Here is a 26337-nt window from a genome sequence, read left to right as displayed (position 1 = left end):
TTGTTGAATGGCCTGTTAATGAGTTTCTTTATAATGATAAAAAGGTCAAAGAAAATGCTTCTTCTTTGTTAACATACTTCACAATTCACACAAAAGAAAACAAATGCAGCGTAACTATTGTGGACATGGAGATCTTCTGGAACAACTGCAGGTTAAGGTTGAAACCAGGAGATAATCTGCAATCTGATCATAAACGTCTATTGTAGAAACACTGGTTGTCTCCCTTAGTTACTGTATCGCTCAGATGTGACGTTGGTGGGTTGAACGTTATGATAAAAAAGAAAATAATCCTAAACCATTAAAAAAAGGACTCAATGGTGTAGAAAACAAACAGAAGTTTCCTTTAATAACATATGTTGATAACTCACTTCAATTTAGTATTGCTTATATAAAATTGTTGAAATATAAAAGATGTTACTCTATTATTTTTTTTCAATTAGCAAAGAAAGAAAAAAACATTTCACTACATTAGATTATGTATCTGAACAGACAATCTATGTCACTTTTCAGTACTTGATAATCGTTAGATAAATGCAAAAGACATTTTAGTGTCCATCACATTCAATCCGTTTCCCTCTCAGCTAAAGACCTGCATTTCAATCTACTGCTGTGGTCAGAAGTTACATTTTATGATTTTGTGTAGTGTTACCTCAAAGACCGTCTTGGCAGCGTAGCCCTGCACATCGTCTCGATTGATGACGATCTGAATGACGCGATACCACACCTCTTCACTGACGTAGTCTCCAGCTATGCGTATCAGGTTGAGAATGGTGTCCACGTACCAGGAGTAATCCACGGCATATTTCTCTGCAAGTATGGCTACTTTTAGCACCTGAATGAGGAAGGCATAACAAATAACAGCTCAATCACTTTGAAGACTTTAAATATGTTGGGTAAACTGTAAGGCTACTGGAATCTTTTTTTCTATATTGAAGACTGCAATTTTCAACATGCAACTGGTGGAAACAAACCACCTTCTATATTAAGAGAGGAATTTAGCCTTCACATCTGGTGAAAAAACTGAACATAGCGTGGCATTAAAACCTGGAACAGTCTTTCAAACCCACCATCTCCTCTCTGATTGAGTAGTCTGCTGTCTCGAGGTAGCTGAGCATCTCAGCTACGATCTGCTTGGCATTGCTGCGATCGCACATGGCATACAGCAGATCAGCGGCCCTCTGTCGAACACTCACATCCCTCTCAGTCTGCAGAGTTACAAAGAGATAAACAGTGACAAAACAGAAGGGGAAAAGGTGACAGAAGTATAGATAGACCAAAATACAACTGTATATCTGTGTGCTACTGGACAGTATAACACACTTAGCCTGTAACCTTTGAAAGCTATGCTGATTTGTGAAGGGAAAATGTACATGGGACGACTTGGTGGTTGGTAGAATTATGCTGCTTGAAAAAAGTTGCTCACACTGGTAAGAGACTATCTTTAGTTCTGACAGTGAGACAGTACCTTGAGGGCGTTGATGACGGTCTCGATGTGTGTCTTGACGGCTTCATGGGAAAACTCAGAGCTGGCCAAGGTGCACATGCTCTCTAGAGCCAGGTAGCGCAGGTTGGTCTCCCTGTGCTGCAGGAACTGGCCCAGCTGATTACAGGCTCGCACCAGCAGGTTGGGCTCGCTGCAGAACACACAGCCAAACTTACTGCACTGTCAACAGGCTTCAGTTAAGTTCAAATGCGCGTTCCCTCCGGAAGATTGACATTGCATTACTCGTGCGAGTTTGACCGCGGCATCATTTGTCTTTACTAGCGTCACACAAACTATACGCGCTGGCGAGGAGGCGGGGCTAATCTTAATGTTGATACCAACAACAACATTTACTTATGTTGACTGATTTAATTATAAAACTAGAGTCAAATTGATGCGGAAATAATGATATACTAATACCAGTTAGTGAAAACAATGAATGAATGCTTTGGCGAGTGTATCCACAAGCCTCCACACTCACAATAACAACATACAGACATAAATGAAGCCGCAAATTGCCATGCCTCAGACAGTCTGGAAGGAACTGGAACTGGGAGCTCTGTGTGCCATCGCCCTGAGCCAACGGCTGGCGTTTTGTTTTGTGATGTTCAGTGATGACAAACTGAGATCCTCACACAATCACTTCGCCTCCAATGTGAACACACCAGAAATTAGATTTCACACTAGTTCATCAGAATTAGAAACAGGTTTATTACCAGGTAGGTTGACACGTACAAGGAATTTGACTTGATGTCATTGGTGCATACATAAAACTAAAATTAAAAACACAGATAGAACTATTTTAAGAAAACTATAATAACATAAAAAAATAATAAAAAATATAGTAAATGAATCATACCAATACAAAATTATTGTAATACAGTGAAGGGAAGATAGAGTCTTGTTTACATACGTAATACCTCCAGTCATTTCTCACGTTGCAGAGGATACACTAAAGGTGCTACACTGCTAAGTTACTGAATTCAATACTATGACTGTTTGTATGTGTCAGCTAATGAGAGTCGGAACACTCACCTGTCATAGTGTATGATCAGTGAGATAGCCTCAAACAGGATTGCATTCTTGGCATTGGAGTGTTGCACCTTCTTGGACTTGGGTGGCTCCTGTGCCTTATTCAGGATGGTCTCCAGACATTCTACCAGACGACCCTTGACAGCACCATCTTCTGGTGGAGGGTAGCACTGCAGCAGACGCAGCAGCTTGCAGGAGAGCCAGGGTGCCGGGACAAAGTAGTAGGTGTAGTCCTGCAGATCAGTGGAGGCCGAGGACACAATCTGCCGAGCCAACAGAACTAGTTGTAGCAAGTAAAGCTAATTCAAGCTAAATATGTGCCGGAGACTGCCTCACTGTCTTTGCAAAGCACAGCTTACTTTCCCATAATTTTGCTTTTAAACAGTATCAGAAGTTCATAGAAAACAATGCCGTCAATGCCCAGGAAACATTGTAAATGGAGAGGAATGCTTGTTGTTAATGTCGAGCAACACAATCTAAATAAAATGTTTATTTTTACAATTTATTATTTAGGAAGCACACACACCCACCCTGCTAAGTCGGGAAACGGCCAGTGAAACGCAGGTCTTGAACTCATCTGGATTCTTCTGGCTCAGACAGGTGATGAGGGAAATGGCTGCTGTCACCACACCCTGAACACAGAAACATACTCACAATAAGATGATTAATAATCCCATAGATATATCCATTGATATCAGTGGTGAAACTAGTGTCCTCGATTAAAAATGTATTTATAACAAAACAAATATGTTGTGATGTTGATCAAGGTCAGTTCATATGAGAAAACTCATAAAAATGTCATATAGATTTATGATCAAACAGGCACAACAACACTGCATTATGTGACCACATTACTGGTGTACAGGGGTCTGAATTGTGCACTCACCATGTGTTGGTCATTGAGCAGGTGCACCACCCGGGAGGTCCACTCCCCCATCAGAACCAGGTCAGGAGAGGTCTTATAGAGGCGCAGCAGACACAGGGCAGCAGACTGCTTCACACTGTCCATGGTATCACTGTGGTACAGCACATTAACGTTACCAGCAGCTAAGTGAAGTCAGGGTTGTAAATGATAGAAAACTGCCTTGGCTTCATCACTCAGCAAAAGAGAAGAAAATCAGGATGATGTCATTGATTTTACTTCCTTAACACTCACAAAGCAGAAGTCACTAGTTGGATCTTTTACCTTTTGATACACTACCTTGAAATATATATAAATTAAATACTATTTTTCAGGGGGATTGGCTAACCTTTGGCCCAAAACAACACAACACAGACAGCTGGAACTCACCCAGCAACCAGGATCCGAGGGATCTCACTGGCAAAAGCCTCAGCCATCTCACGGCTTCCCACGTTAGCAATACAGTGAAGTGCCAGGCACATGAAGGTGGGGTTGCGGCTGGAGAGGTCATTCTTGATGGCGTTGTTGATCAGACGAATCAGCTCACTGTTGCTGTTTACCAGCACTGAAATGAACAGGTAACCCTGGAGTAACAGAGAACAAGACAGCAATGATATACCACTGAGATGAAGTGAAGCCATCTCAACAACATAGAATTAAAAGTGTTAATTGGTGTGAAATATGGTTAAGGAAAGCATGTTTTGCCCTGGATATCTACTCTTGTGCCAACTTTTCAAGGGAAGGCAGGACATGCCATACGTTGCTAGGCAACCATCTGAACTTTTTCAGGGTATTGTTTTTTTTTAAAAAAAGAAAAAGTATTAAAGCACTGCTCACTCCATATAAATACAAGGGTTAGGGGTTAGGGTTAAGCTGCTTGTCATGTGACTGCAGCTTAACGACTCCTATCACTCAAAGGTAAAATTGTCCTTGACCCCATCACACCCAGCCTATACATCAACCATTAACAATTTCAATGTTTGTTATTAACTAGTGACTCAGATGCTATTATTTCCCTTTTAAATAGAGTGCCACAGTGACGCATCCTAAAACCCAGAAGTAAGTTAGCATTTGACCACTTCCGGTTCCTTCGACAAAAAAGCAATGCCATTTCTCCATAGGATTTAGGAAAATAGGTCGAAATAAGGTCTGTGGTTGACACACATTTAAGAGACGGATCACGTTTTCTTCTACGACATTAAATACATCAGCAGTGACCCCACTGGTGATTTTTGATGAGTTAACGTGTCTGAAAAACGATGGTTGTTACCGAGTGGCTGAATAGGACTGCAGAAGTTGTCGAGGCCGTTTTACGTCATTACACCGAACACGTACACACTTCTGCTAAGTTGGTTTTTCCCTGTGTTCTGCTTCAAAGCAAGTACTTGCCTCCTGCAAACTGTAAAAAAAAAAAACGCTTCAACTTGTACAATTTTGAATCTGTACTTTTGAATATGGATCTTAAGTTGGCGTGACGTTGAAGCAGCGAACCTGCTGTAGTTCGTTTATAGCATAACGTTAGCATTTTGCTTCTGGCGACTAGATTTATGATTCTAAAATTATAAAAGTAGGATAGACATGTGAATATTATCCGGCTGAACAAATCTGATTCCGTCTCTTAAATGTGTGTCAACCACAGATCTTATTACGAGCTATTTTCCAAAATCCTATGGAGAAATTATTTTGCGTTTTTGTCGAAGGAACCGGAAGGAGTTTACTTCCGGGTTTTAGGACGTGTCACTGTGGCACTAAGTCCCGCCCTTCTACTTCCGCCCGATGGGACCTTATTTCGGAAAAATTATGTATTGAAGTCAATGGGGAGAGAAATCTTATCTTTCGATCCCGTTTGAATTGTGCCATGAATTACACATATGATGTTTGTCAATCTTAAAAAATAATTTCCATGTCAAAATACTCAAGAGTTTTTCGTAAAACTGTTGAAATATAAGACTATGAAAAATACGCAACTAGAAAGACTACAAATCCCAGAGTTGCGTAAGTGATGTCATAATTGTTTTCCTCCACTAAATATAAGAGATAGATAAGATAACTTTTACAATATGCCTGTGTGCTTTGTACCAGACTGTAATCATACCAGCAATGGGTCTTACTCATTCTTTAGCTTCCCGTCTGATGAAAGGACCAGGAGTGGGTGGCTGGATCAAGTTAGCTACCTAGCTAGTAGCAAGCACGTTAGTTAGCATTACAGCCGGCTTAGCCTTGTCATTTTTATTAGCCTTAACATGAAGTAACATTAAGTTAACCAGTGTTAAACAGTAGAGTAGTAGTCATATTTCATGAACCCTTTATTAAGCCCGGATGCCCCCGAGGGAGACATGCTAACGCTACATTAGAATCAGCGATCTTTTATTACTTAATGCTATCTGCACAAATGGTTGACATTAAAAAGATCAGGCCGTTCAGAGAAAATCAAAGGAAGGCAGGCAGCTTTGCATGACATTCTTCTGGACGTGTTTCATTGTGGCGATAGTAAGGGTAGACAATCTAAAACATTACACATCTTTGAATAGCAGATTCATGAAGAACAATAATCTGTTTCAAAGATTAAATTAGAGCAGTTCATATGACAGTTGCACTTTTCCTACTTTTTTTTGTTTTACCCTAACAAATTAAGCAACCACGGGGTGAATCATGAAAAAGCTCTCACCGTAATAAATGTTCTTGGTTTATAGTAGTTATTAATGCCTTCGACTCTGTCCAAACTCTGTCTGAGCAGTAGTTTAGATGTTTTTGAGGGCACACTAATGGAGACCCTGACTCAACATTATTCTGCCTAGTCAACATTTGCTGTTCCTGTGAAAATTGGTCCACTACACTGAATCAGGAAATACGCACAGTGGCTTAGGTCTTTCTTCTGCTTTAACATTTAAATATGTATTTACTGCCTTTGCAAAAAAAGGGATACACTCAATTCGTAATCATATTCAAACTGCAAAATTATCCATTTAATGCATTGTTAAGTCAAACTAGTTTTTCACCTGTGGAGCTGGTGTCCCGTCAGATTTGGACAGATTAGAATTCAGAGGGCAATGTGCTGCGAAAAAGTCATTGACAGTGGGTTGAAGAGCTCCTGACTTGACGCCTTGGAGTGTCTCCTCCTTTCATCTAACAGCTGTGCCACAGGCTCACAAGCAGAGTCTTGTCAAGTTCTACATTTTCTTAGGAGAAAGGTTCCCCCTGCATTCTAAACTGCGGTTCTAGTGGTGCTTTTAAATAAACCAAAATAGCTAACTTTATCAGAGGTCATCTGGCCAGATTTTTCTGGATACAGAAACTAATTCTATAAAATGTCATTGTTGCTATCTGTCTGTTCAGAAACAAAGACGCGTTTTCAGTGGACTCATTCTCAACGTCTGTTCTTTTTTTTCTCCATGTTCGTATGTATGCAAAATCTATAAACGTGTTCAGTATGTTGTTATTACAAAAATAATTAAGATTAAAGGCTAACAAATGTGTCTTCTAATCACTGAAAATGATAAACAAAATGCTGGGGAAAAATAGATTATGGCTGAATTTCACAACTGTGTCTGAGAAATACAGACTATCTGTTAATCAGTTGTGTCCAAGGTCAATACAACAACAACAACATTATGTTTATTTATTCTTTAGAGAAAATCTTTAGTATGAGTTCTTGGGTATGTTAGGAGGTGTACATTCTTAATTCAATTGTCTCTGTCACTTAAGAGCTGTGGTCATCGATACATAAAATTGTCTGGAGTTAAATTTTCTTGTTATCCATCATTTTGGCAGACAGGGGAGTTACATTTCTGTCATTAATCTAATACTACCCACCATTGTAAGTTAAACATTTTGATTATACCAACAAGTCTTAAATAGCATTAACGATTTATTTATTTAATAAGCTAAACAAGTATGCATTTCAAAGTATATTATTTATTATATATATATATATTATTATCCAACGGCTTCTGCGTCAAAAGCCAATAATGTTATATTGTATTGGGTACCCCAGCTGGTCTGTGTGGGAACCAAAGAATGTTAATCGTGAATAGGCTATAGCAGAAATTGACTTTTTTTCTGGTTTGTGGTTGCTTATCATGATTATTGCTATAAATGTTGTGCTTGCATTTCCATAGAACCGACTTGGACCTGAAACCAATGTTTCAAGCTGAAACTAGTTGGGGTTCGGCAGGGCAACAAATGATTAACAACAGAGTCTGATACCTGGCATAATACTTTGAAAGTTTGTGAATCTGACAGTATATGGATGATGACACACAGGTCATTTACCTCTACTCAACACTGACAGTCAGTACACTCAGATCAGGTGCAGTGTTTCACATGTTGTTCTGAGACAGATTTCATAGTGAACACATAGTTTAGCTCTCAGTGAGCTAAACTATGATGAGCTCAAAAGCTTTATTTTGAGATCTAAATAACCAAATAATTAACACTTTGTTTTAACATGCAGGTTTTGATTCAGGAATGATAGAATCCATACAAACAGGAACTGATTAGACATCCCCATGAGAGAAAGGTGGCTTGTTTGGTTTTATTAAGTTGATTAAAGAAATAGGAAAAGGAGAATATATCAAATATATATAAAATAAGACCATTGCAAATATATCAATGTATCTGGTTTAAACATTTATAGGTATGCGTTTGAGTAAAATAAACATTTTAGTTTTATTCAGTAAATTCATGACAGCTAAATTGAAATAAAAAATATTGTCATTGAGAGTCAAATAAAATAACTGGTGAAAATAACAAAAGATGTGCAGTGTTTTTTAACTTAAGATAACCCGTACATATTTTTCTTTAAATAACACAATACCAATTGTTTAACTAAGAAAGAGTTTCAAATCAATATTAAGTGGAATAATCTTTATTTACATTTACAGCTTTCCTGTGTGTTGGCATCCTCTTCCCGTGTGTCACATTGCTGTTGGCAGACTGATACCTCTTTTCCACGAGGCCTTTCCAAATACTTGGCAATAATGGCAACCCCTTTGCTATCATTCTGATACCAACAAGTACCTACTTATTCAATATTCCATTGTTTTGCACTTTGAGGGATGTTCACTCTGATGGTGCAGCGACTTAAAGGCGACTACATGGCGCTGGTCAGTGGAAAAGCAAACTGGTTTTCAAAGGTGCACAAGTTTAACCAACTGCAAACCAAGTAGCCCTCAGGAATCCTCAAGATTAAGACGAGTCAAAGCCCAACTACTTGAATTTGTGTGGCAGGAGTGGAAGAGTCAGCCAACAGACAGGTGCCAAAACAGGTCGTGCTGTGATGGTAAATCCGGGTTATTTCACAAAACATTGATTTCTTAACTCTTCCCAAATTAAAACATTTGTATTGTAGTGTTTAAAATGAATATGAACTTGTTTTCCTGTGCATGGCTGAGTTCTGCAAAAAAAGCATCTTTATTTTTACTTGACCAGTTTTATTTAATGGAAATAAATTCCTAATTAACAACATTTATTTTACAGATTTGGGAGAAATGTTACCAGTAGTTTAGGGCAGTGGTTCCGAACCGGTGTGCAGCAGCACACAAGTCCAGGTGTGCCATAGAATCTTTTTTTTTTATGTTCCACATTTATTTCTCAATTAATATACTTCACTTTATATAAACTTTATTTTATTATATGTACAATGGAGTTGATAAGCTAATAAAACATATATATATATTGCTCAGATTTAGAAATATTAAATTGAATATAGCCTCATACTGACTGCTTAAATTCTCATGACTAACATCAGCCGTCATTGTTTACGGCGTGCAGAGCAGCTTTTTATCCTCGCGACAAAATATTACAAGAGTGATGAGGGTGAGAGTGCTGGAGGAGAGGTTTGAGTCATATTTCCCTCCTATGAATGAAGACTTCGATTGACTGCGGGAGCCGTTTAATCCTCTCTCATTAATATCAGCCACTAGTTTAAACAGCTGGATATCTTTAGGCTGCTTGTGGGACACGAGTATCCATCCCTCTCAGAGAGTGCCATCAATGTGCTTTTACAGTTTCCAACCTCCTACTTGTGCGAGCTGGCGTTTTCCTCACTCGCATATGTCCAAAACAAGCCCCCGGCTGTCAGTGGGATAGGTTCTCCGCGTTGCGAGACTATCCCCCCCCGCGCATAAAGAGACTCTGCTCACACACGAATGTGCCTAACATAGTTTTATTTAGTTTTGCCGTTTAAACTGATTATTCTGTTATAATTATTATTAAGTTATTATTTATTTTAAGTTATCATAGGCCTACCTTTTTTGAAATCCAAATGTAAAATAATAACTCAGAAGGAGAGTTGGAATGAAAATTACATGCATTCTTGTTTTTACACAGGTAGGCCTACTATTTTCAGCCAAAAGAAAAGAGCCAGTACGCCTGTTTATAATATTTCGTTCATCATACTAAGAAATGGTGTTGACGTTTTTAGTCTGGTTCTTGTTACAATATATTTTTTAGGATGACTTATATTTTATTATTTGTTCTATAAAATGTTCTATTAAAAATAAATACACATTTGAAAACCAATGCATGTGTATTTATTGTTTGTAGTGTAAGCTCTGAAGTGGTTTTTAAATCTACCAAAAGTTGGTGTGCCTTGGGGTCGAGAAATATTTTCAGATGTGCCTTGGTAAAAGAAAAAAAGGTTGGGAACAACTGGTTTAGGGTAACCTATAAATATGGGAAAGTGGAATATTTGCAGTGATCTATTTTTTTCCAGGACTGTATATTTTTATCCTTTTCTCCTATTTTTTCTCATGGCATTATATTACATGCAACAGGAGTTTATCCATATACTGTAGGTGCACCGAACTGTGCGGATGAGAGAATTACAGTTTTGTTTTGATGAAAAAACTTATTATAATGAATATTTATAGAAACTAGAAAATGCATTTCCTGCTGAAAATGCGTGCGAATGCTGTAAACCAGGGGTCGGCAACTTTTTTTTGGGGGGGGGGGGAGGTCGACGCTTGTGAACTGTCAACAGGAGGGCGGGGGGAGCCTCGCTGTAGGGAACCAGTGTGTGGACCTGTCAGCGCAACTTACATGAGGCAGAATTGAATAAAAACATTTAAATAATTGGTTTAAACGGCATAATAATAAGGACGATCATCCGTTCTGTGATTCTCCAGAACACAGATGGCCAGTCCGCCCCTGTGTAGCATGTTATTTCGATGAGAGATTAGCCGATCGCCACTGGGCTTTCAACTAAAGACACAGCCACGCGAAAACTGCGGCCTTTGCTCCTTATGGGTACTGCAATTTGTGAAGTGCATTCCTCTGTGGTGAAACGATCAGCACTGCACCACGGAGGAAAGCGGCAGAAAGTCGCCTGGAGTTAAAGAGAAGCGGGGCTGAGTTGCGTGCATGGCTTCCTTCTACAGGTAACGAGGAGACACGCTCTGGCGGCGGTCTCGTTCAAGATCCGAAAATAAAATTTAAATATTTTGCCCACTTATTCCTAGTGTGCCACTGGTTACGGTGGCACGTGTGCCAGGGGTTGCCGACCCTTGCTGTAAACTGTGTACATTTGTTGCTGAATTTAGCTAAAAATGCAGAAAAAGCTGAATATTTTATTAGTTGAATGGTCTCTGTAGCTGCTTTAAACTACAAAAACCAAGTAAGTGTGTTGCTGAACTTAGCGGAGAAATGCAGAAAAGTGAAATTATTTGAATCAAAATTGTTACAACTCAAATGCATTGCAATGACTTTGTTGAAAACTTGAAAGTGAAATGTTAAACTGGAAGAGTAGGAAAAATAGTAAAGAAGCTTAATATTTAAAAGAAAATGTTTTAAAAAGGAATAAACAACATAATGTAAACAGCATTCGCATTAATGAAGATAAAAATGTGACGCTGATGTACTTGGCTAGGGGCAACGGCACACAGAGCTAACAGTTCCTCATATTCTCAAGGAACTGCACTACTTCGAACCTCTCTGTAAACCCATTTCACACGTCCGATCACTTCTTCATTTCATTCTCTCTACCCCTTTCCAAACATAACAACCTTATCTCTTCTAACTCTGCACCTGTCCGCCCCAACCTTCGTTCCCTCTCCCCCTCTACTTTTGCCTCATCGGTGCTCTCACCCCTCCCTTCCTCTGATTCGTTCCAACTCCTGCCTTCAAACTCTGCTGCAGAAACTCTCCTCTCTACTCTCTCATCCTCTCTGGACTCTCTCTGTCCTCTCACATCTCGGCAGGCTCGTCAGTCCCCTCCTGCTCCCTGGCTAAATGACGCACTGCGTGCTAATAGAACCATCCTTAGGGCAGCAGAGCGGAAACGGTGGAAATCCAAACACCATGACGACCTCTTAACCTATCGGGCTCTCCACTCCTCTTTCTCTGCTTTGATCTCTCAGGCAAAAAGCACTTTCTTTCAAGATAAGATCCAATCCCAAAAAACTATTTTCTATCTTCTCCACCCTCTTGGACTCAGGGCTCGGTTCTTGGTCCCCTCCTCTTCTCCTTGTACACAAACTCGCTCGGGTCTGTCATTAGCCCGCATGGTTTTTCATACCACTGCTAGGCTGACGACACCCAACTAATTCTGTCCTTTCCCCGCTCAGAGACCCAGGTCGTCGCACGCATCTCTGCTTGCCTAGCAGACATCTCTCAGTGGATGTCTGCTCATCACCTCAAGCTCAACCTTGACAAGACTGAACTGCTTTTCCTTCCGAGAAAAGATTGTCCCACTCTTTTGATCTAACAATCAACATCGGCACCTCTGTTGTTTCCCCGACTCAGACTGCAAGGAATCTGGGTGTGATCCTAGATAACAAACTGTCCTTCACTGCAAACATTGCTGCTACAGCCCGCTGCTGCAGATACACGCTTTACAACATCAGGAGGATACGTCCCCAGCTGACCCAGAAATCAGCGCAGGTTCTGGTCCAGGCTCTCGTCTTCTCACGCCTAGACTACTGCAACTCCCTCCTGGCTGGTCTACCTGCATGTGCCATCCGACCTCTGCAGCTCATCCAGAATGCAGCTGCTCGTCTGGTCTTCAACCTTCCAAAATTCTCCCACACCACGCCGCTCCTCCGCTCCCTTCACTGGCTTCCAGTAACTGCTAGAATCCACTTCAAGACACTGGTACTTGCGTACCATGCTGCGAATGGATCTGGCCCTTCCTACATCCAGGACATGGTTAAAACGTACACCCCAGCACGTGCACTCCGCTCTGCATCAGCCAAACAGCTCGCTGCACCCACACTGCAAGGGGGACCCAAGTTCCCATCGGCAAAAAATCGTGATTTTGCTATCCTGGCTCCAAAATGGTGGAATGAGCTCCCCATTGAAATCAGGACAGCAGAAATCTTACACATCTTCTTCAGACTGAAAACTTATCTCTTTAGACTCCACTTCGAGCGATTGAATTACTAACAAAGCACTTATATACTAATAAAGGGCTGGCTTATCTAAAGCCAGTTGAGTAGCACTTGAAATATTTGGCTCTATGAAACCTGATGTACTTATATGATTCTGTTTTCTTCAAGGTTGTATCTTCCTGGTCGAATGCACTTATTGTAAGTCGCTTTGGATAAAAGCGTCAGCTAAATGTAATGTAATATTGAAGAAAATAGAAATTGGAGAAAATGTGTATGCTGATAACTGTGTGTGTACAAATCACAGAATGTCTATGGCATGGCAAATACAGTGGTACTTTAATTTATGTCTATATGATGTTGTTGTGAGTGTGGACATAGCAGCTACATATTAGCTTACCCTGGTGGATGTGATCTCCATTCAGAAAGCAGGCATTTTAAACGTTTTTTGCCGCCGTCTTGCGGACACACTCGCCCAATTATTAATTCATGGTTATTATTAATGGGTATCAGTATGTGGTGATGCCATCATTTTGATATGTGTATTGCAATTAAATTACTGTAAAATATGTTCATTTTGTTGTTGGTATTTACCAGTGTTGGGCAAGTTACTTTTATAAAGTAACTAGTAATAGTTATAATTACTGCTCTCCCAAAAGTAACTAGTTACTTTATTAGTTACTAAATTGTAAAAGTAACTAGTAACAAGTTACTTTACTTTAAAAATAATAACAATACAAATACAAGTTTTTGTGTTGTTTTTTGCTGACTAGTTCTCTGAAGGTAACAGACTCGACCGTTGCGATGGGCAGCATGTCCTCAACAACATACCTGGCAATCTATTTAGTTGACTCTGGGTGACATGTGGCGATTTGAAAAAATGTTTTTTTGGCTGTTTAGATGGTGTTGCTCCATCTGGGTCACTGCCGTTGGTTGAGACGGTGGGGTCTTTGGCGACTAGTTTTATAGCTCCATGTACATTAGTTAGGTGCTTCAGGAGATCGGCATTGCCGTTATTCGATGTGGACAATGCTTTCTGTCCTACACACAGTTCACATTTGACCGTAATATTTTTGGCGTCCTTTATCCCCACAAATTGAAAATAGTGGTTATATCTCCAAGTTGTAAATGCGCTGCTGCTTTCGCTGATACTTGCATCTGCCATTGTGTGTGTGCTGGTGGTGAGCGTTGCCGTGTGTGTGTGTTAGCATTAGCAAGTGTTTGTGTGTCTGTGTATGTTCCCCATAAGGCAAGACCCGCCCAACTCTGTCTCTGATTGGCTTACCCTGAAATGTTACCCCGCGTTAACCAATCATCACTCCTCTCTGGTTACTTTCACTTTTCAATGGTGCTGTGAGAGGACATCGCTGTATTCGCCTGTAAGTTACATCCGCAGGGAGATTCGGTTCAGTTCCATCACATAATGTAACGCAGTAACGCACCCATTTAAATCACAGCAACTATAAGGGCGTTACTTAATGGGAATAGGTATCTAGTAACGCTATTAGTTACCGCAAAAAGTTGTTGCGTTACAGTAACGCGTTAGTCCCAACACTGGTATTAACAACCGTATCTACATAGACATGAGCCCTGCCTCCTCGTTGGTGCTTTTAGTTTGAGCCACCCGAGTAAACACAAGTAAACACCGCGGTCAGACTCACGTGAGTAATGCAATGTGAACTAGGGCTGTGCAATTAATCGTATTTTAATCGCGATTACGATTATGGCTTGCGACGATTATGAAAACAGCATAATTGACAAAATACGATTATTTAGCTGGCTGCGCTTTCGCCCATCCCTAAAAGCCCACTCGGCCACGTGGGAGTGATATGTGTTGTGAGTGTTCAGCGCGAGCGAAGATGTCAGAACAAGAGCAGCAACTCGTTAAAAAGAAGGGTCGCGGGGAGATTCCCAGTCGATCGCGAGATGTGTATAAAAATAGAACAACAATATTCTGTTTTATCGTTAATGTCCCATAACATAATCTTCCTATACCAGAATAATGCACATGAACGCATCAAAGCTTTGTGATTGGCCGGCGTCACCCCATGTGTCGGGGCGTGGCTGCTGGGCAGTGGGCACTATTTCGCTGACGTTATCCGTGTCAACAGGAGTGACAGTCCGCACACACACAAGACCGCAATTATGGCACAAGCAAAAAAAGCCCAAAATATATAATTTTCACTCCGAGTGGGAGGATGATTATTTTGTATCTATTCCAATTCAAAGTCCATCTGTAATGCGTATTTCTTTTTATACTCTAATAAAATGCACCAAAAAATTGGTTTGATTAATTTTGTCTCTTTTATTGGACTTTGGCAGCAGATTCCTGTGTAGCTTCAGATCTGAGTTGTCTTATTAGTAAGCTTATCGCACAGCCCTAATGTGAACATTTGCTTTGTGTCCGGTGTGAATGCATCTCTAGAGCTGTTCACTTGTTGAGGTGTAAAGAGGGTCTTATAGTGAACTTGGATAATCGTGTACAAAACTCTATCAATCAATGCTGTAACACATAACACAAGCAGCAGCAGACTTACAATCTGTTTCTCTGTGTACTTATTGGAGCTCAGTAGGTTGACCGCCTCCATGTGTCCAAAGTCAATGTCATGGCCGAGCAGGAAGATGAAGAGCAGCTTGCAGACATATTTCTTCTTGCTGTAGCCATCAAGAGCCTTGTCCCCTTTAAACTTGGAGCGAATGTTGGCCAGCTCTTTATTGATCCGTTTGATCTCAGCTTCCTTGCTCTTACCTGACAGGGGAAAGAAAGTTGTGCAAAATCAGCATTCAAAAGTGGACAAGAAGGACGTTCTCATCCCTTCTTCACTAATACAGTATGGATGATGGAGCACCTCAGCTGTATCAACTGCATTAAGTCAGCTGTGTTTCTATACCAAGCAACATGCACGTACTAATTGCTCATTATAGCAACGAGCAGGCATATTCCTACAGAGCCAATATCATGCTCAACACACCTGTAATTTATATTTTCATTTACTACAATTAAATAAATTATATGAAAAAACACCCTACCGTCTGCATAAGAGTTACGAGTTAGATTAAATCAGTGCACATGAACAGAACAGATATGGGGAAACGTTGAAATGAGTAAAGTCAATAAAGTAAGAGAGAAAGAAATATTTAAGAACAACATGGCTATCTGATATAAAGCTAAGTAGTGAGCAGACTCCACTTCGTTATAACAAATGTATCGTAAAAGAAACACGTGTTGAAGTCCTATGTTTTCTACTTTCCCTTTTTATGACCAGCAAAGACTACCGCCGTTTGCTGGTATGGAGAGGTATTTCCTCCCACACTGGATCAGAATGTACGTGCTGATTAGCTATTAGCTTTGGTCTTGGTGGTGCGTTCAAATCTGACTTTAACGCAGGCAACATGTTGATCTAGCCTTACTGAACTCTTCTTCACTTCCCTGGTGTATTAATCTACTGTTGCAACTCAAGTTGTATACGTACGCCATGCTCACTTAAAACCCTGTGTGGAATGCCTGTAGCAAGTGAAAGCAAATCACCTGCTTGACAAACACTATATAATGTGCAACATTATTGGACCTTGTATCACTTTTGCAAGTTTTAGTGGTACAGATACATTTGGGAAAATGGGGGGCAATAGTAACACCTCAATTTGCACTAGGGGTGCACCGAATGGGAAATTCTTGGCCGAAACCGATACCCAAAATAGGAAACAGTTGGCCGAAAACCGAATGCCGAAAATGATTAATAGAAATATATATAATGTATACATTTTTTACCAATGTTGTTCAGCTACCCGATTATGGAAAAAGACATGATTATGGCAAAACTTAACTTAAATAATAATCACTATTATGGGTCCATAAAACATTTATTCAGCACTTTTGAATGCAGACAGTACATTAATTCCAAGTCAAGTGCATTTTCTTTTCTCTGTAGGATAACTACAACAAAGTGCATTCAGAACAAAGCCAAGGTGCTTTAAAACTGCATAAACATCTAGGCCAGTAGGCCTACAACAAAATAGTGTAAATAAAGACTTTAACAGCCAGGCCTTCACCAACAACAAATGCACCTATAAGTTTGGTAACCTAACGTGTTGTTGTGATGACGTAATCAAAACGCGGCGACAAGCACGGCGCGCGACCATGCTCGCGGCTGGCTCACAGCCAACATGTCTGCCGCTTGGAGATATTTCAAAGTATCAGAGAGAGAGGTGCGGATTGCGATTTGTAAAACGTGTTCAGCTGACATTTCTCGAGGGGGTGTAACTGCAAAGACTTTCACCACTTCGGGATTACTCAACCCCTTGAAATCAAAACACCCGGACAAATATGCGGAGTATGATCAACGTAACCCTGTTCTCTGACATTTGGTGATATTTTTTCGGTGCTAAAACCCTTTCGGCCGAAAGCCGAAGGGGCCTTTTTAACCATTTTCGGCCGATAATTTTCGGTGGCCGAATATTCGGTGCATCCCTAATTTGCACCAATCAGAAATACATTTTGGGAAATAAGAAGCATGCAATATTTCTAAGCACTTGATAATACAAATGAAAACGGTATGTCTAATGACCTCTGGAGTGAGAAGGGAGCTTCCATGTAGATGAAGTTAAAAAGCAGGACTTTCAGGGCAATTCATTATTTGGGGATATACAAGTCAAACTGATTTTGTATTAATGTTGTAACAAAACAGATAATATCAAATGCAATACAATTCTTTCAAACTAGTGAAACTCAATACCATTGAATGAGAAATAAATAACTAATTGCTTAGCAATTGAAAATTGTCATGGACATTTCTCAGGCCTGAGGGATCACTTTAAAAAGGTCCCATGTCATGCTTTCCTGGTTATTACCCGTCCCCTTGTGTGTTATGTATATTTTTATGCATGTAAATGGTCTGCAGAGTCACACACCCTCAAAGTACACCCTGTAGCGAGTAAACTCTAAAACAGAAAAGACCTGTCTATGCTGCCCCAGAACGCCTCGTTGGAGATTTATCTTTTTCCATTGTTTTTTTCTTGGGTATAGTGACGTATTTGGGTATAGTGACGTAGGGCTGTACGATATATCGTGTGGTGACGATAATCGCGTGGACGTGCGTTGATTTATTTATTTATCTTTAGGACTTGCGATATTAAGTAGGCCAAATTAACTCAAACACGTCATGTTACAATTATTTGGCTGCTTGCTACAAAAGTAAAACTTGCGCGGCTCTCATGTCAGGGGTACTTGAGTGAGTGACATGCAGGCTCTGCATGCACAGCAATCCACAATCAAATCTCCAAAGCAAACGGACCCGGTGATTAAAGGTAAAAACACTGAATAAAGTAGTTTCATGTGTTTCTCCAGGGCAGTTTGGTGCTGCTAACCAAGCTAGCTCAGCTTGTTGCTCTGATAACTTAAGATCCAGACGTCCGCGACTAAAATCCTTCATCCGGTTAAATATAGTTAAAAAAATACCAATTGTATAGCATTAAAGTTCAAGAAAGGATGGTTTGCAGGAAAAAAACTGTCTTTTCTTCAATTCCTGTATGTTTTCATATCGCAATATATATCGCAGGGGGGGAAAAAATCACAATGTCAGTTTTTTTCAATATCGTGCAGCCCTATAGTGACGTTAAGTTACGTCCACGGAGCAGTTACGTTTGGACCAATCCGTGGACTTCCTCACACACACACACACGGCGGGACGTTGCAAGGCTCGCTGCTGCGAGGAGCGAACAGTGTGAGTTGGCTCACTGGTGTGGGGTCGGCGAGACAGCGAGACACCGCGGAACTCAGCCTGAGCACTAGGGCTGCACGATATTGAAAAAAACTGACATCGCAATTTTTTTTCCCCCCTTCGATATATATTGCGGTTTTTTTAACTATATTTAACCGGATGAAGGTATTGTCCTCCTGTACCTCGCTCATTTTTTACTGGTGTTTTGATGGTCTGCAAACTAGCGGGGCCTGCTGTGATCTGATCAATAATGATTGTGATTGGTGGTTTGCTGTGCATGCAGAGCCTGCATGTCACTCACTCAAGTACCCCTGACATGAGAGCCTCGCAAGTTTTCCTTTTGTAGCAAGCAGCCACAGCAGCCCTGCTGCTGTACTGGCTTGTAGTTCGAATAGCATAACGTTAGCATTTTTGCTTCTGGCGACTAGATTTATGATTCAAAGATTATAAAAGTAGGGTTGACATGTGGAGATTATCCAGCTGAACAAAACGTGATCCCTCTCTTAGTGTCAACCACAGACCTTATTTCGAGCTATTTTCCAAAATCCTATGGAGAATTTGCATTGGTTTTTGATGAAAGAAACGAAATAAGTTTACTTCCGGGTTTAAGGACGCGTCACTGCGGCTCTCTATAAGGAGTGAGAGTGACGCGTAGCCAAAACCGGAAGCTGCATACACTCTGGTGGATACCATTGGCAGCTAAATTTTGGGCTCCGATTTTTACATAAAAATGGAATTATGGATTATAAACAATTGCTTCAAAGCCACAGATACATTATTAACCTATGGATCGACCGATTCAGCCGCGTTTTTCTCGTTTTAATGCCATTGAACACGTCTTTCGATCAGATTGACAGCTACGGTGAGAAGATCTCCCGTAAAGGTACGTGTTGTGATGTCTGTGTTTGCTTCCCCTGTCGCGAGATCGGATCGCTTAGTGATGATACTATACTTAAATAATCTGTGGAGTCTCAGCTTTAATCGGATATATTGTATGTGCAGTTTCGATAAGTAATAAGGATACCTTTATTTTGAATTCTGTGCTAAAGTGCGTGAGCATTTTTTTTTTTTAATGAATAAAACCGCACGTCCCTGCGTTGTGAATATTGCGAATGCGCATATCGCGGTTATCGCCATGACACGTTATATCATTCAGCCCTACTGAGCACACACAAAAACTCTCAGCCAGGCTGCGGGTGTGTGTGTGTGTTCGGGCTGTGTCTCGCAGACAGCCACTGGGCTCACAGAGAGGGGGGGGGGGGGGCAGGAGCTCCAACAAGCCGTGTAGGACAGAGAGTGAATACACATACCATACAGAGATGCTGTATGAGAAACCAATGTGAGTTGCGAAAATTGCACAATATAAATCTATTCTAGTAGACCTCAACAATGGAATTATGATCAGTAGAAATAGCCATGACATTGGACCTTTCAAACATCAAACATTATTCAAATCTCCATTAGAGCCATTCCCAGTCCATCTAGTAACTAAATAAAAACATACCTTGTGAACTGGCATCAAAACAGAATTGTTTATATAATACTGTGAAAGCCAAAAAGCTACAAGGCTTGGAAGGGAAAATACGGGTTTGTATTTCTTAGCTAAGCCAATTGTTTAATGCTGCATCAAATAATAACTGGGTGCATTGTTAGAGGTATTATGGAAGGCAGTTACAGTAAAAACTGTATAGAGTAGTAGAGCAATGGCAGATGTAGGGATGACATCCAATGAATGGTTCCATTTTGGATCTGTTTCCAGGTTAGCAGAAAACTGCATTTATTAAACCAGTCTAATGATCAAAACCTTTTTATCTTTCCTCACTGATTTGTAGGGGTGTAACGGCACACGTACCGAAATTATTCGGTACGGGCCTTTTGGTTCGGTACACGTGTGTACTGAACGAATATAACGTTAAACGTAAAAAATTGAGAACGTGAACAACTTTTTGGAAGTAATCTCAGTTGCTGCGTCGCAGCATTCAGAGTAATTTGCTCACATTGGGTTCAACGCGTCATAGAGCGAGCAAGTCATTTCATTGGACGAGAGGCATACTATGAGAGCTGGTCACAGGGATACGTTCAAATTTAGTCAGTAATTTGAGGAACTGTCGAAATGGCGAACGCAGATAAAGTTGAGCTCGAAAATCCTCCAGCATCATTGAAGTCTCCGGTTTGGGAACATTTTGGTTTCGCAGTTACGTACAAGGATGACGGACAAAGAAAGGTGGACCGAACCAAAGCTGTTTGTCGGCATTGTTCAACTAAAATGTGTTACGCGGCTGGCAATACATCAAACTTGCACACTCATTTGAAAAGGCATCACCCGAAAGTGAATATCACCGGGGTACCAAAAGAAAAAAGACTGAAGTGCAAACCCAACTCCCACTAGCCTTTAAGCTTCCACCACTCGCAAAAAGTTCAGACCGAGCCAAAGCTATTACAAACGCCAAATATCCTTATGTTGCCATGTTAGCAAAGCGCTACCTGGGTGTATCTGCTACCTCTGTCCCTAGCGAGAGGGTGTTCTCCACAGCAGGAGACATTGTTAGTGCCAGCAGATCTGCCCCTTTCGGCAAGCAATGTGGACAAGTTAATTTTTCTTTAAGAAAACATGAAAATACAATGACAAGCAAGTCATAATGTCAAACTGGCTGCTTAGGTACTATTACAGTACAGTTCAAATACAGATTATTTCAGTTCATTGAAATGCTGCACCATAATGTTGATTTTATTATATTTTGTATTTGAGTGAATATTCACAGTTTAATAATAATTAAAAACCAAAACCTAATAGTTTACTTTTTGTGATAATTTTTTTCTGCTGTACCGAAAACGTACCGAACCGAACCGTGACCTAAAAACCGAGGTATGTACCGAACCGAGATGTTTGTGAACCGTTACACCCCTACTGATTTGCATAGTCTTTTGTGACATAATGTTATATACTGAGGCTGAATATATTTGTCACCTGTCAAAAGATTGTTCCCATACAACATATAATATAACACTCTTACCAAATTACTTTGATTTGTCAGGTATTTAATTCAATGGATGAGCTTTACATAGACATTCATTTCTGTTTCTGTTAGCTCCCAGACAATTTTGTACACATGTGAATGAATTATATACTAATTACACATACCACGATGAAATATTTTATCATACAAAATGTTATTATATCAATATTAGAAGTCAGAAACTGTTTGCGCTTAAACCTATAGCTCCTTTTGACTAATGTCGTTAGTCGTCAATGACACAATTTTAAAAAGCGAAAATCTATACAATAAAGTTGCAAATGTATGCAAACATTTAAAAAAACATAATCTACGTTTTGAAAATAGCATATGTTTATTTCATGGTGCCCTGTCGATTGTGCCAGTTATAGATGATGGCAGGCTCTTCAGGTTACGATTCAGCTGTCCTTCCTATCTATTATAATCCTCAAACTGTCAGTTTAAAATAATGACATATACACTACAGTTTGACCAAAGCAGCTACTAACACAGACGAGGATTCGTGTTCTGCATGTATCGGAGCCTTGGTTCTGTTGCAGCAGGTGCGTTAAACAGACATGTCAGCCTCACATCGAGGAGGATGTCTTGTGTACATTTAGTTAGCGGCTCTTTGCTGTGGTGCCCACCACGTTAATACAACACATGTAAAAAAAAAGAAAAGGAATGGGTTAACTGATGAACGACACACATCAGTTACAGGAACGATAGAAAATGTCACTTACAGTTTCTTATGTCCGAAATGAAAACTGCTAATCCGCGCATTCCATCTCCTTTCGACACAGCCGGCATGTTTGCAGATTTGTCCTCACTCCGGCCTTAACGGTATCTGACGTCGCTCAGCCTTTACAACGGACTGGAGTCGAATATGGCCAACTTGACGTTTAGTAGTAGCTAGCTTTTCAGCAATTCCAGTTGCTCGCTACACCTATATCATTCAGTGTTGCTGACAAAGCTCGCGGTATGCCTGTGGCAGGCTATGTTAGTTTAGATAGCATACACTAGATTAGCTGGATGGTGCTGGAGGATAAATTAGCGTTATCCCTGTTAACTGGCTCGTTTCCGCTGGCTATGGCAAGCTAACGTTATTTCATTCAATCCTTACCTACATAGAGGCGACGCATATACCATCTACTGTAACTATTCACAAAAGGTAAAACCCCACACTACTTGGGTGTCTCGCAGATACATGCAGTCAGTAGAATAAACGTCACAGAATATAACGTTGAGTTACTTCGAAGTCAAGCGCCGTATAGCTAGCCTAACAGCTAGCTAGCTGTCTACCAATATCATTCAAATACTGGGATACATCACCGGTTGTCCGGGATAACTACGTAGACCCTCTCAAGTGCCAACTTGCAATACGAATTTAAAGCCCGGCTCTCTTAACCACACACTCAATTTGGTAACTGAAATGTGGTGTATAATTGATGTCCGTTCTAATTCTCCAGCCTCCACTCCGTTGCTTGGATAAGGCTCGTGACAGCAGATCTGATCGCGTGACCGCGCCATGCAGTCCGTGCACGCGTACGCCCCTTTCGTTCTACAGTGTGACAGTTCGTGCAGCCTGAGGCTGATTGGTCCAGTTTGGTGGCACTGGGATTAAATCTGCCCAAATTCACTGCCCAAATTCACTGCCCGGCTCCAGGTACCTGTCATTATAAAGACGTATTAGCACCGGGTACAGAGGCTGCAAACAAGGAAACTGTTTGTAGAATGACAGCGGGGTGGGTGAAGGTCATGTGAAGGTAAAATGACAACAAAGGTCCACGTATAATAAAAGAGAAGGTTCATAGTCTATATCTGATGCACCCACACTTTTGTTGTAGATATTAATATACATATATATTGATAAAATAATTATAATATAGCCTATATCTATTATATATAATAGAAATCCACAACTAAATGTGTGTAAAGTAGCATAATTCGAAACATATCGGTTGTTGTTACATATTTATACTACAAAATGTTGAACCTGCCTTTACACACTGCTTGTCACTGCATTTGTGTGTGGGATTTTGAAACTCCCCTTATATCTCTTGGGTCACATGAATACAGATGACATTTAAATAACACCAGACGCACAGCTACTTTATATTAAGGGGAATGTCTTATTTCAATTAACAATAAGTTATCAATGAAAGTATATGTAATCTAAATGTATAATTTGACTACTCACAATGTAGTAAACTAGAACATGCATTTCCTGCTAAGAGCTAAACATTTTTGCAAAGCTATTGCTAAAAAAGCAGGAATGTGAAATGACTTGCCTGGAAAGTGTTAAAGCTTAAATGATACATTCTGAAAAGCTGACACTGCACTGTATCCGGCTTGAATGTGTAAGAAGAGGGTAAATCAGTAGGAGTAGGTGAGTGAATGGGTTCAATTAGCATTAATGCTATTTAAAATATGAATATCCATAATGTTTGAAATGTGTATAAAACGGCTAATGAATTTAAGATGTGAAAATGTAAAGGATTACATTGATTCTGAATCAGAAGATAAAAGTTGAACATGCATGAGAAGTAGTGGAAGCAGTATGTGTTGAAGGGATGAAGCATACAGAAAAAGAGTAAGCATCAAAATAAGTTCTAATTAGATTTTTTACACAAATGAGTTGAAGTGCACTGAGAAGAGTTGAGGTTCCCAACAATTATCTTTGTTGGAATTTTGGAAGGAAAAACTCAAACTGAGGTTTAAGCTCTGACAAGAGTTGAACTAAGAGCTTTTATTTAAAATAGGTGCATTCTATGTTTCTTGCAACCCGGTATCACGGCAAGACGTGAACATGTGACGTTTTACCATGCTGGGGGACGTGAATATGTCACGGTTTTGTCCCTTCAAAACGTGACAGTTACACGGTATTGTTAACCTATGTTAACCAGTGGAGAAATACCCGACATATTCACGTCTCCCAGCATGGTAAATCGTCACATGTTCACGTCTTGCCGTGATACCGGGTTGGTTTCTTGTTATCATACAGTGAGTGTCGCGGTGATGTTCAGATATAGGTAAGGGGTTTTATTTTAAAAAGGGGTTTGGGTGGGGGTTGTGAAGGGGTAGATTCTTAAAAATAGAAAAGCCTGAATCGTCCAGTGTGTTGGTATATTTGTTTGTCTGTGTGTCTCAAACGACACTAATTAGCTAATGTCAACCACATGACCACTTGTGGCACTTATACTCTCTAAACTGAAAAACTTGAATTCGTACTTTGAAATTATGTTAACATACTATTTAGAATGTAAAAGCTATAACAAGATTAAAAGTGCTTACATCTCTTTGATATTATCCATATTTATATCCAGACACATTTTGTGCATGCGAGTCCAATTATCCCCTACCTCACTGACCTCCTCACCCCTATTAACACCAACGGTCTCAGATCCACCTCAGCCGCCCTCCTATCAATCCCGAAAGCCAATCGACGCACCTTCAGCGACAGAGCCTTTGCAGGGGCAGCTCCAAGGCCCTGGAATTCCCTCCCTCAAGATCTCTGCGACTCCGTGTCCCTCACACTCTTTCAGTCCCTCCTCAAAACAGATCTCTTCTCCTCTGCCTACCCATAACCCCCCCCCCCCCCATCCATGCCCATTGATCGTCTTTGTTTGTCCTTGTTTTTCTTTTTCTTTGTACTCTCCCCATCCTAACCCTCCCCTTATTGTTATGAAAAACGCTATAGAAATCAAATTTTGCATTATTATGATTAACATTATTGTTATCATTTGCAAGAAAAAAGTCTGCCAAACACATTGATTTAGATTTCTTATTGGTGGTGTCAATAACTTGAGCTACTGATCAGGATAAGAAACAGAAACATTCTTCACTCAAGATATGCTGTTTTTCAACACTCAGTTTAACACTGACTTTTTTGCAGAGGTTTGTTAAAGTTTTTGTCACATGTTGTCCCTTTATGGCAGGTGCATGAATCCGATTGCATAATTGTTACTAGTTATTTTCTGAAATGTTATATGAGGAATGAAAACTTTGGGATTGGCAGAATATTTAAGTCAAATAATAGATATTTTGCTGCTTATTCACCATTCACAATGTATTAGTAAAGTAGTTCAGTTGTAGTTTCGGCACGCTCCTGCCGATAATTCTTGAAAGTCAGAACCCCATTAAATGCTCCAGATCTGATGGAAGTTCCAGAAGGAAGTCAAAGTTCAGACACTCTTACTAGGTCCTATTCCAATTCAGCCCCGACACCCTATCCCACTTCCACTCGGGTGGGTGCCATATTAAGGGGCTAAATTAACCAATCAGAATCGAGGGTTCAATTTATCCGTGTAAATAAAGTTAACTAAACATTCCACTTCATGTAGTCGTAGCTTTTGTATTGATAAAAAAAAACACATGTTCATTCGAATAGAACATGAAATAGTTGGTATCCTACAGGGCAGCAGTAGTTGAGTCTGTAGGAATTTGGCAGCTGGAGGTCTCAGGTCCGAGAAAAGATTAGGGGACAAGTACTTTAAGAGGGGCCAGCTCACTTTCTGGGCACTACCGAGGTGCCCTTGAGCCTCCCACTGCTCCCAGATGCTGTTTAGTTGCGGATATAGGGTTACATTTAGAGACTGAATTTGACTGTGAGTGTGCTGTGTGCACATGTGTGTGACGATTAGAAAATTCATTTGAATCCTCCATTTCCATAAATGTTCAGACCAATGGCATTTGAGATGGTACTCAAGCTAAAAATTAAAGTTGGAGTAGTGGCTGTAGAGAAACGGGATTATGGCTAGGTTCTTATCGATGATCCACACTGAGCAGAAGAGGGCGGTAATGGTTAAAACCATGGGTTAATTAAAACCCAAAGAGAAGAAGAATGAGAGCTGGCTGTGGGCGGGGCCTGTGTGTATAAAGAGAGGGC

General features: G+C 40.3%; 1 protein-coding gene across 1 annotated transcript in view; it reads right to left on the bottom strand.

Annotated features, from left to right (window-relative positions):
* ap2a1 (adaptor related protein complex 2 subunit alpha 1) overlaps positions 1 to 23001 on the bottom strand; it is a 34778-nt gene extending 11777 nt beyond the window's left edge. Inside the window, exons 1-10 of the mRNA XM_079645242.1 lie at positions 22193 to 23001; positions 15277 to 15488; positions 3807 to 4000; positions 3402 to 3531; positions 3046 to 3147; positions 2519 to 2778; positions 1466 to 1634; positions 1068 to 1205; positions 617 to 832; positions 126 to 145 (exon numbers count right to left, since the gene is read on the bottom strand). Coding sequence (XP_079501368.1) covers positions 126 to 145; positions 617 to 832; positions 1068 to 1205; positions 1466 to 1634; positions 2519 to 2778; positions 3046 to 3147; positions 3402 to 3531; positions 3807 to 4000; positions 15277 to 15488; positions 22193 to 22259 — 1508 coding nt within the window. The 5' untranslated portion in view covers positions 22260 to 23001. The remainder of the gene's footprint in view (positions 1 to 125; positions 146 to 616; positions 833 to 1067; positions 1206 to 1465; positions 1635 to 2518; positions 2779 to 3045; positions 3148 to 3401; positions 3532 to 3806; positions 4001 to 15276; positions 15489 to 22192) is intronic.
* Between the last annotated feature and the right edge of the window lie 3336 nt (positions 23002 to 26337).

The sequence above is a fragment of the Notothenia rossii genome (genome assembly GCF_949606895.1).
Source record: "Notothenia rossii genome assembly, chromosome: 8".
NCBI lineage: Eukaryota > Metazoa > Chordata > Actinopteri > Perciformes > Nototheniidae > Notothenia > Notothenia rossii.
The sequence above is the reverse complement of the archived record's forward strand: the minus strand, read 5'-3'. Positions and strand labels throughout refer to the sequence as shown.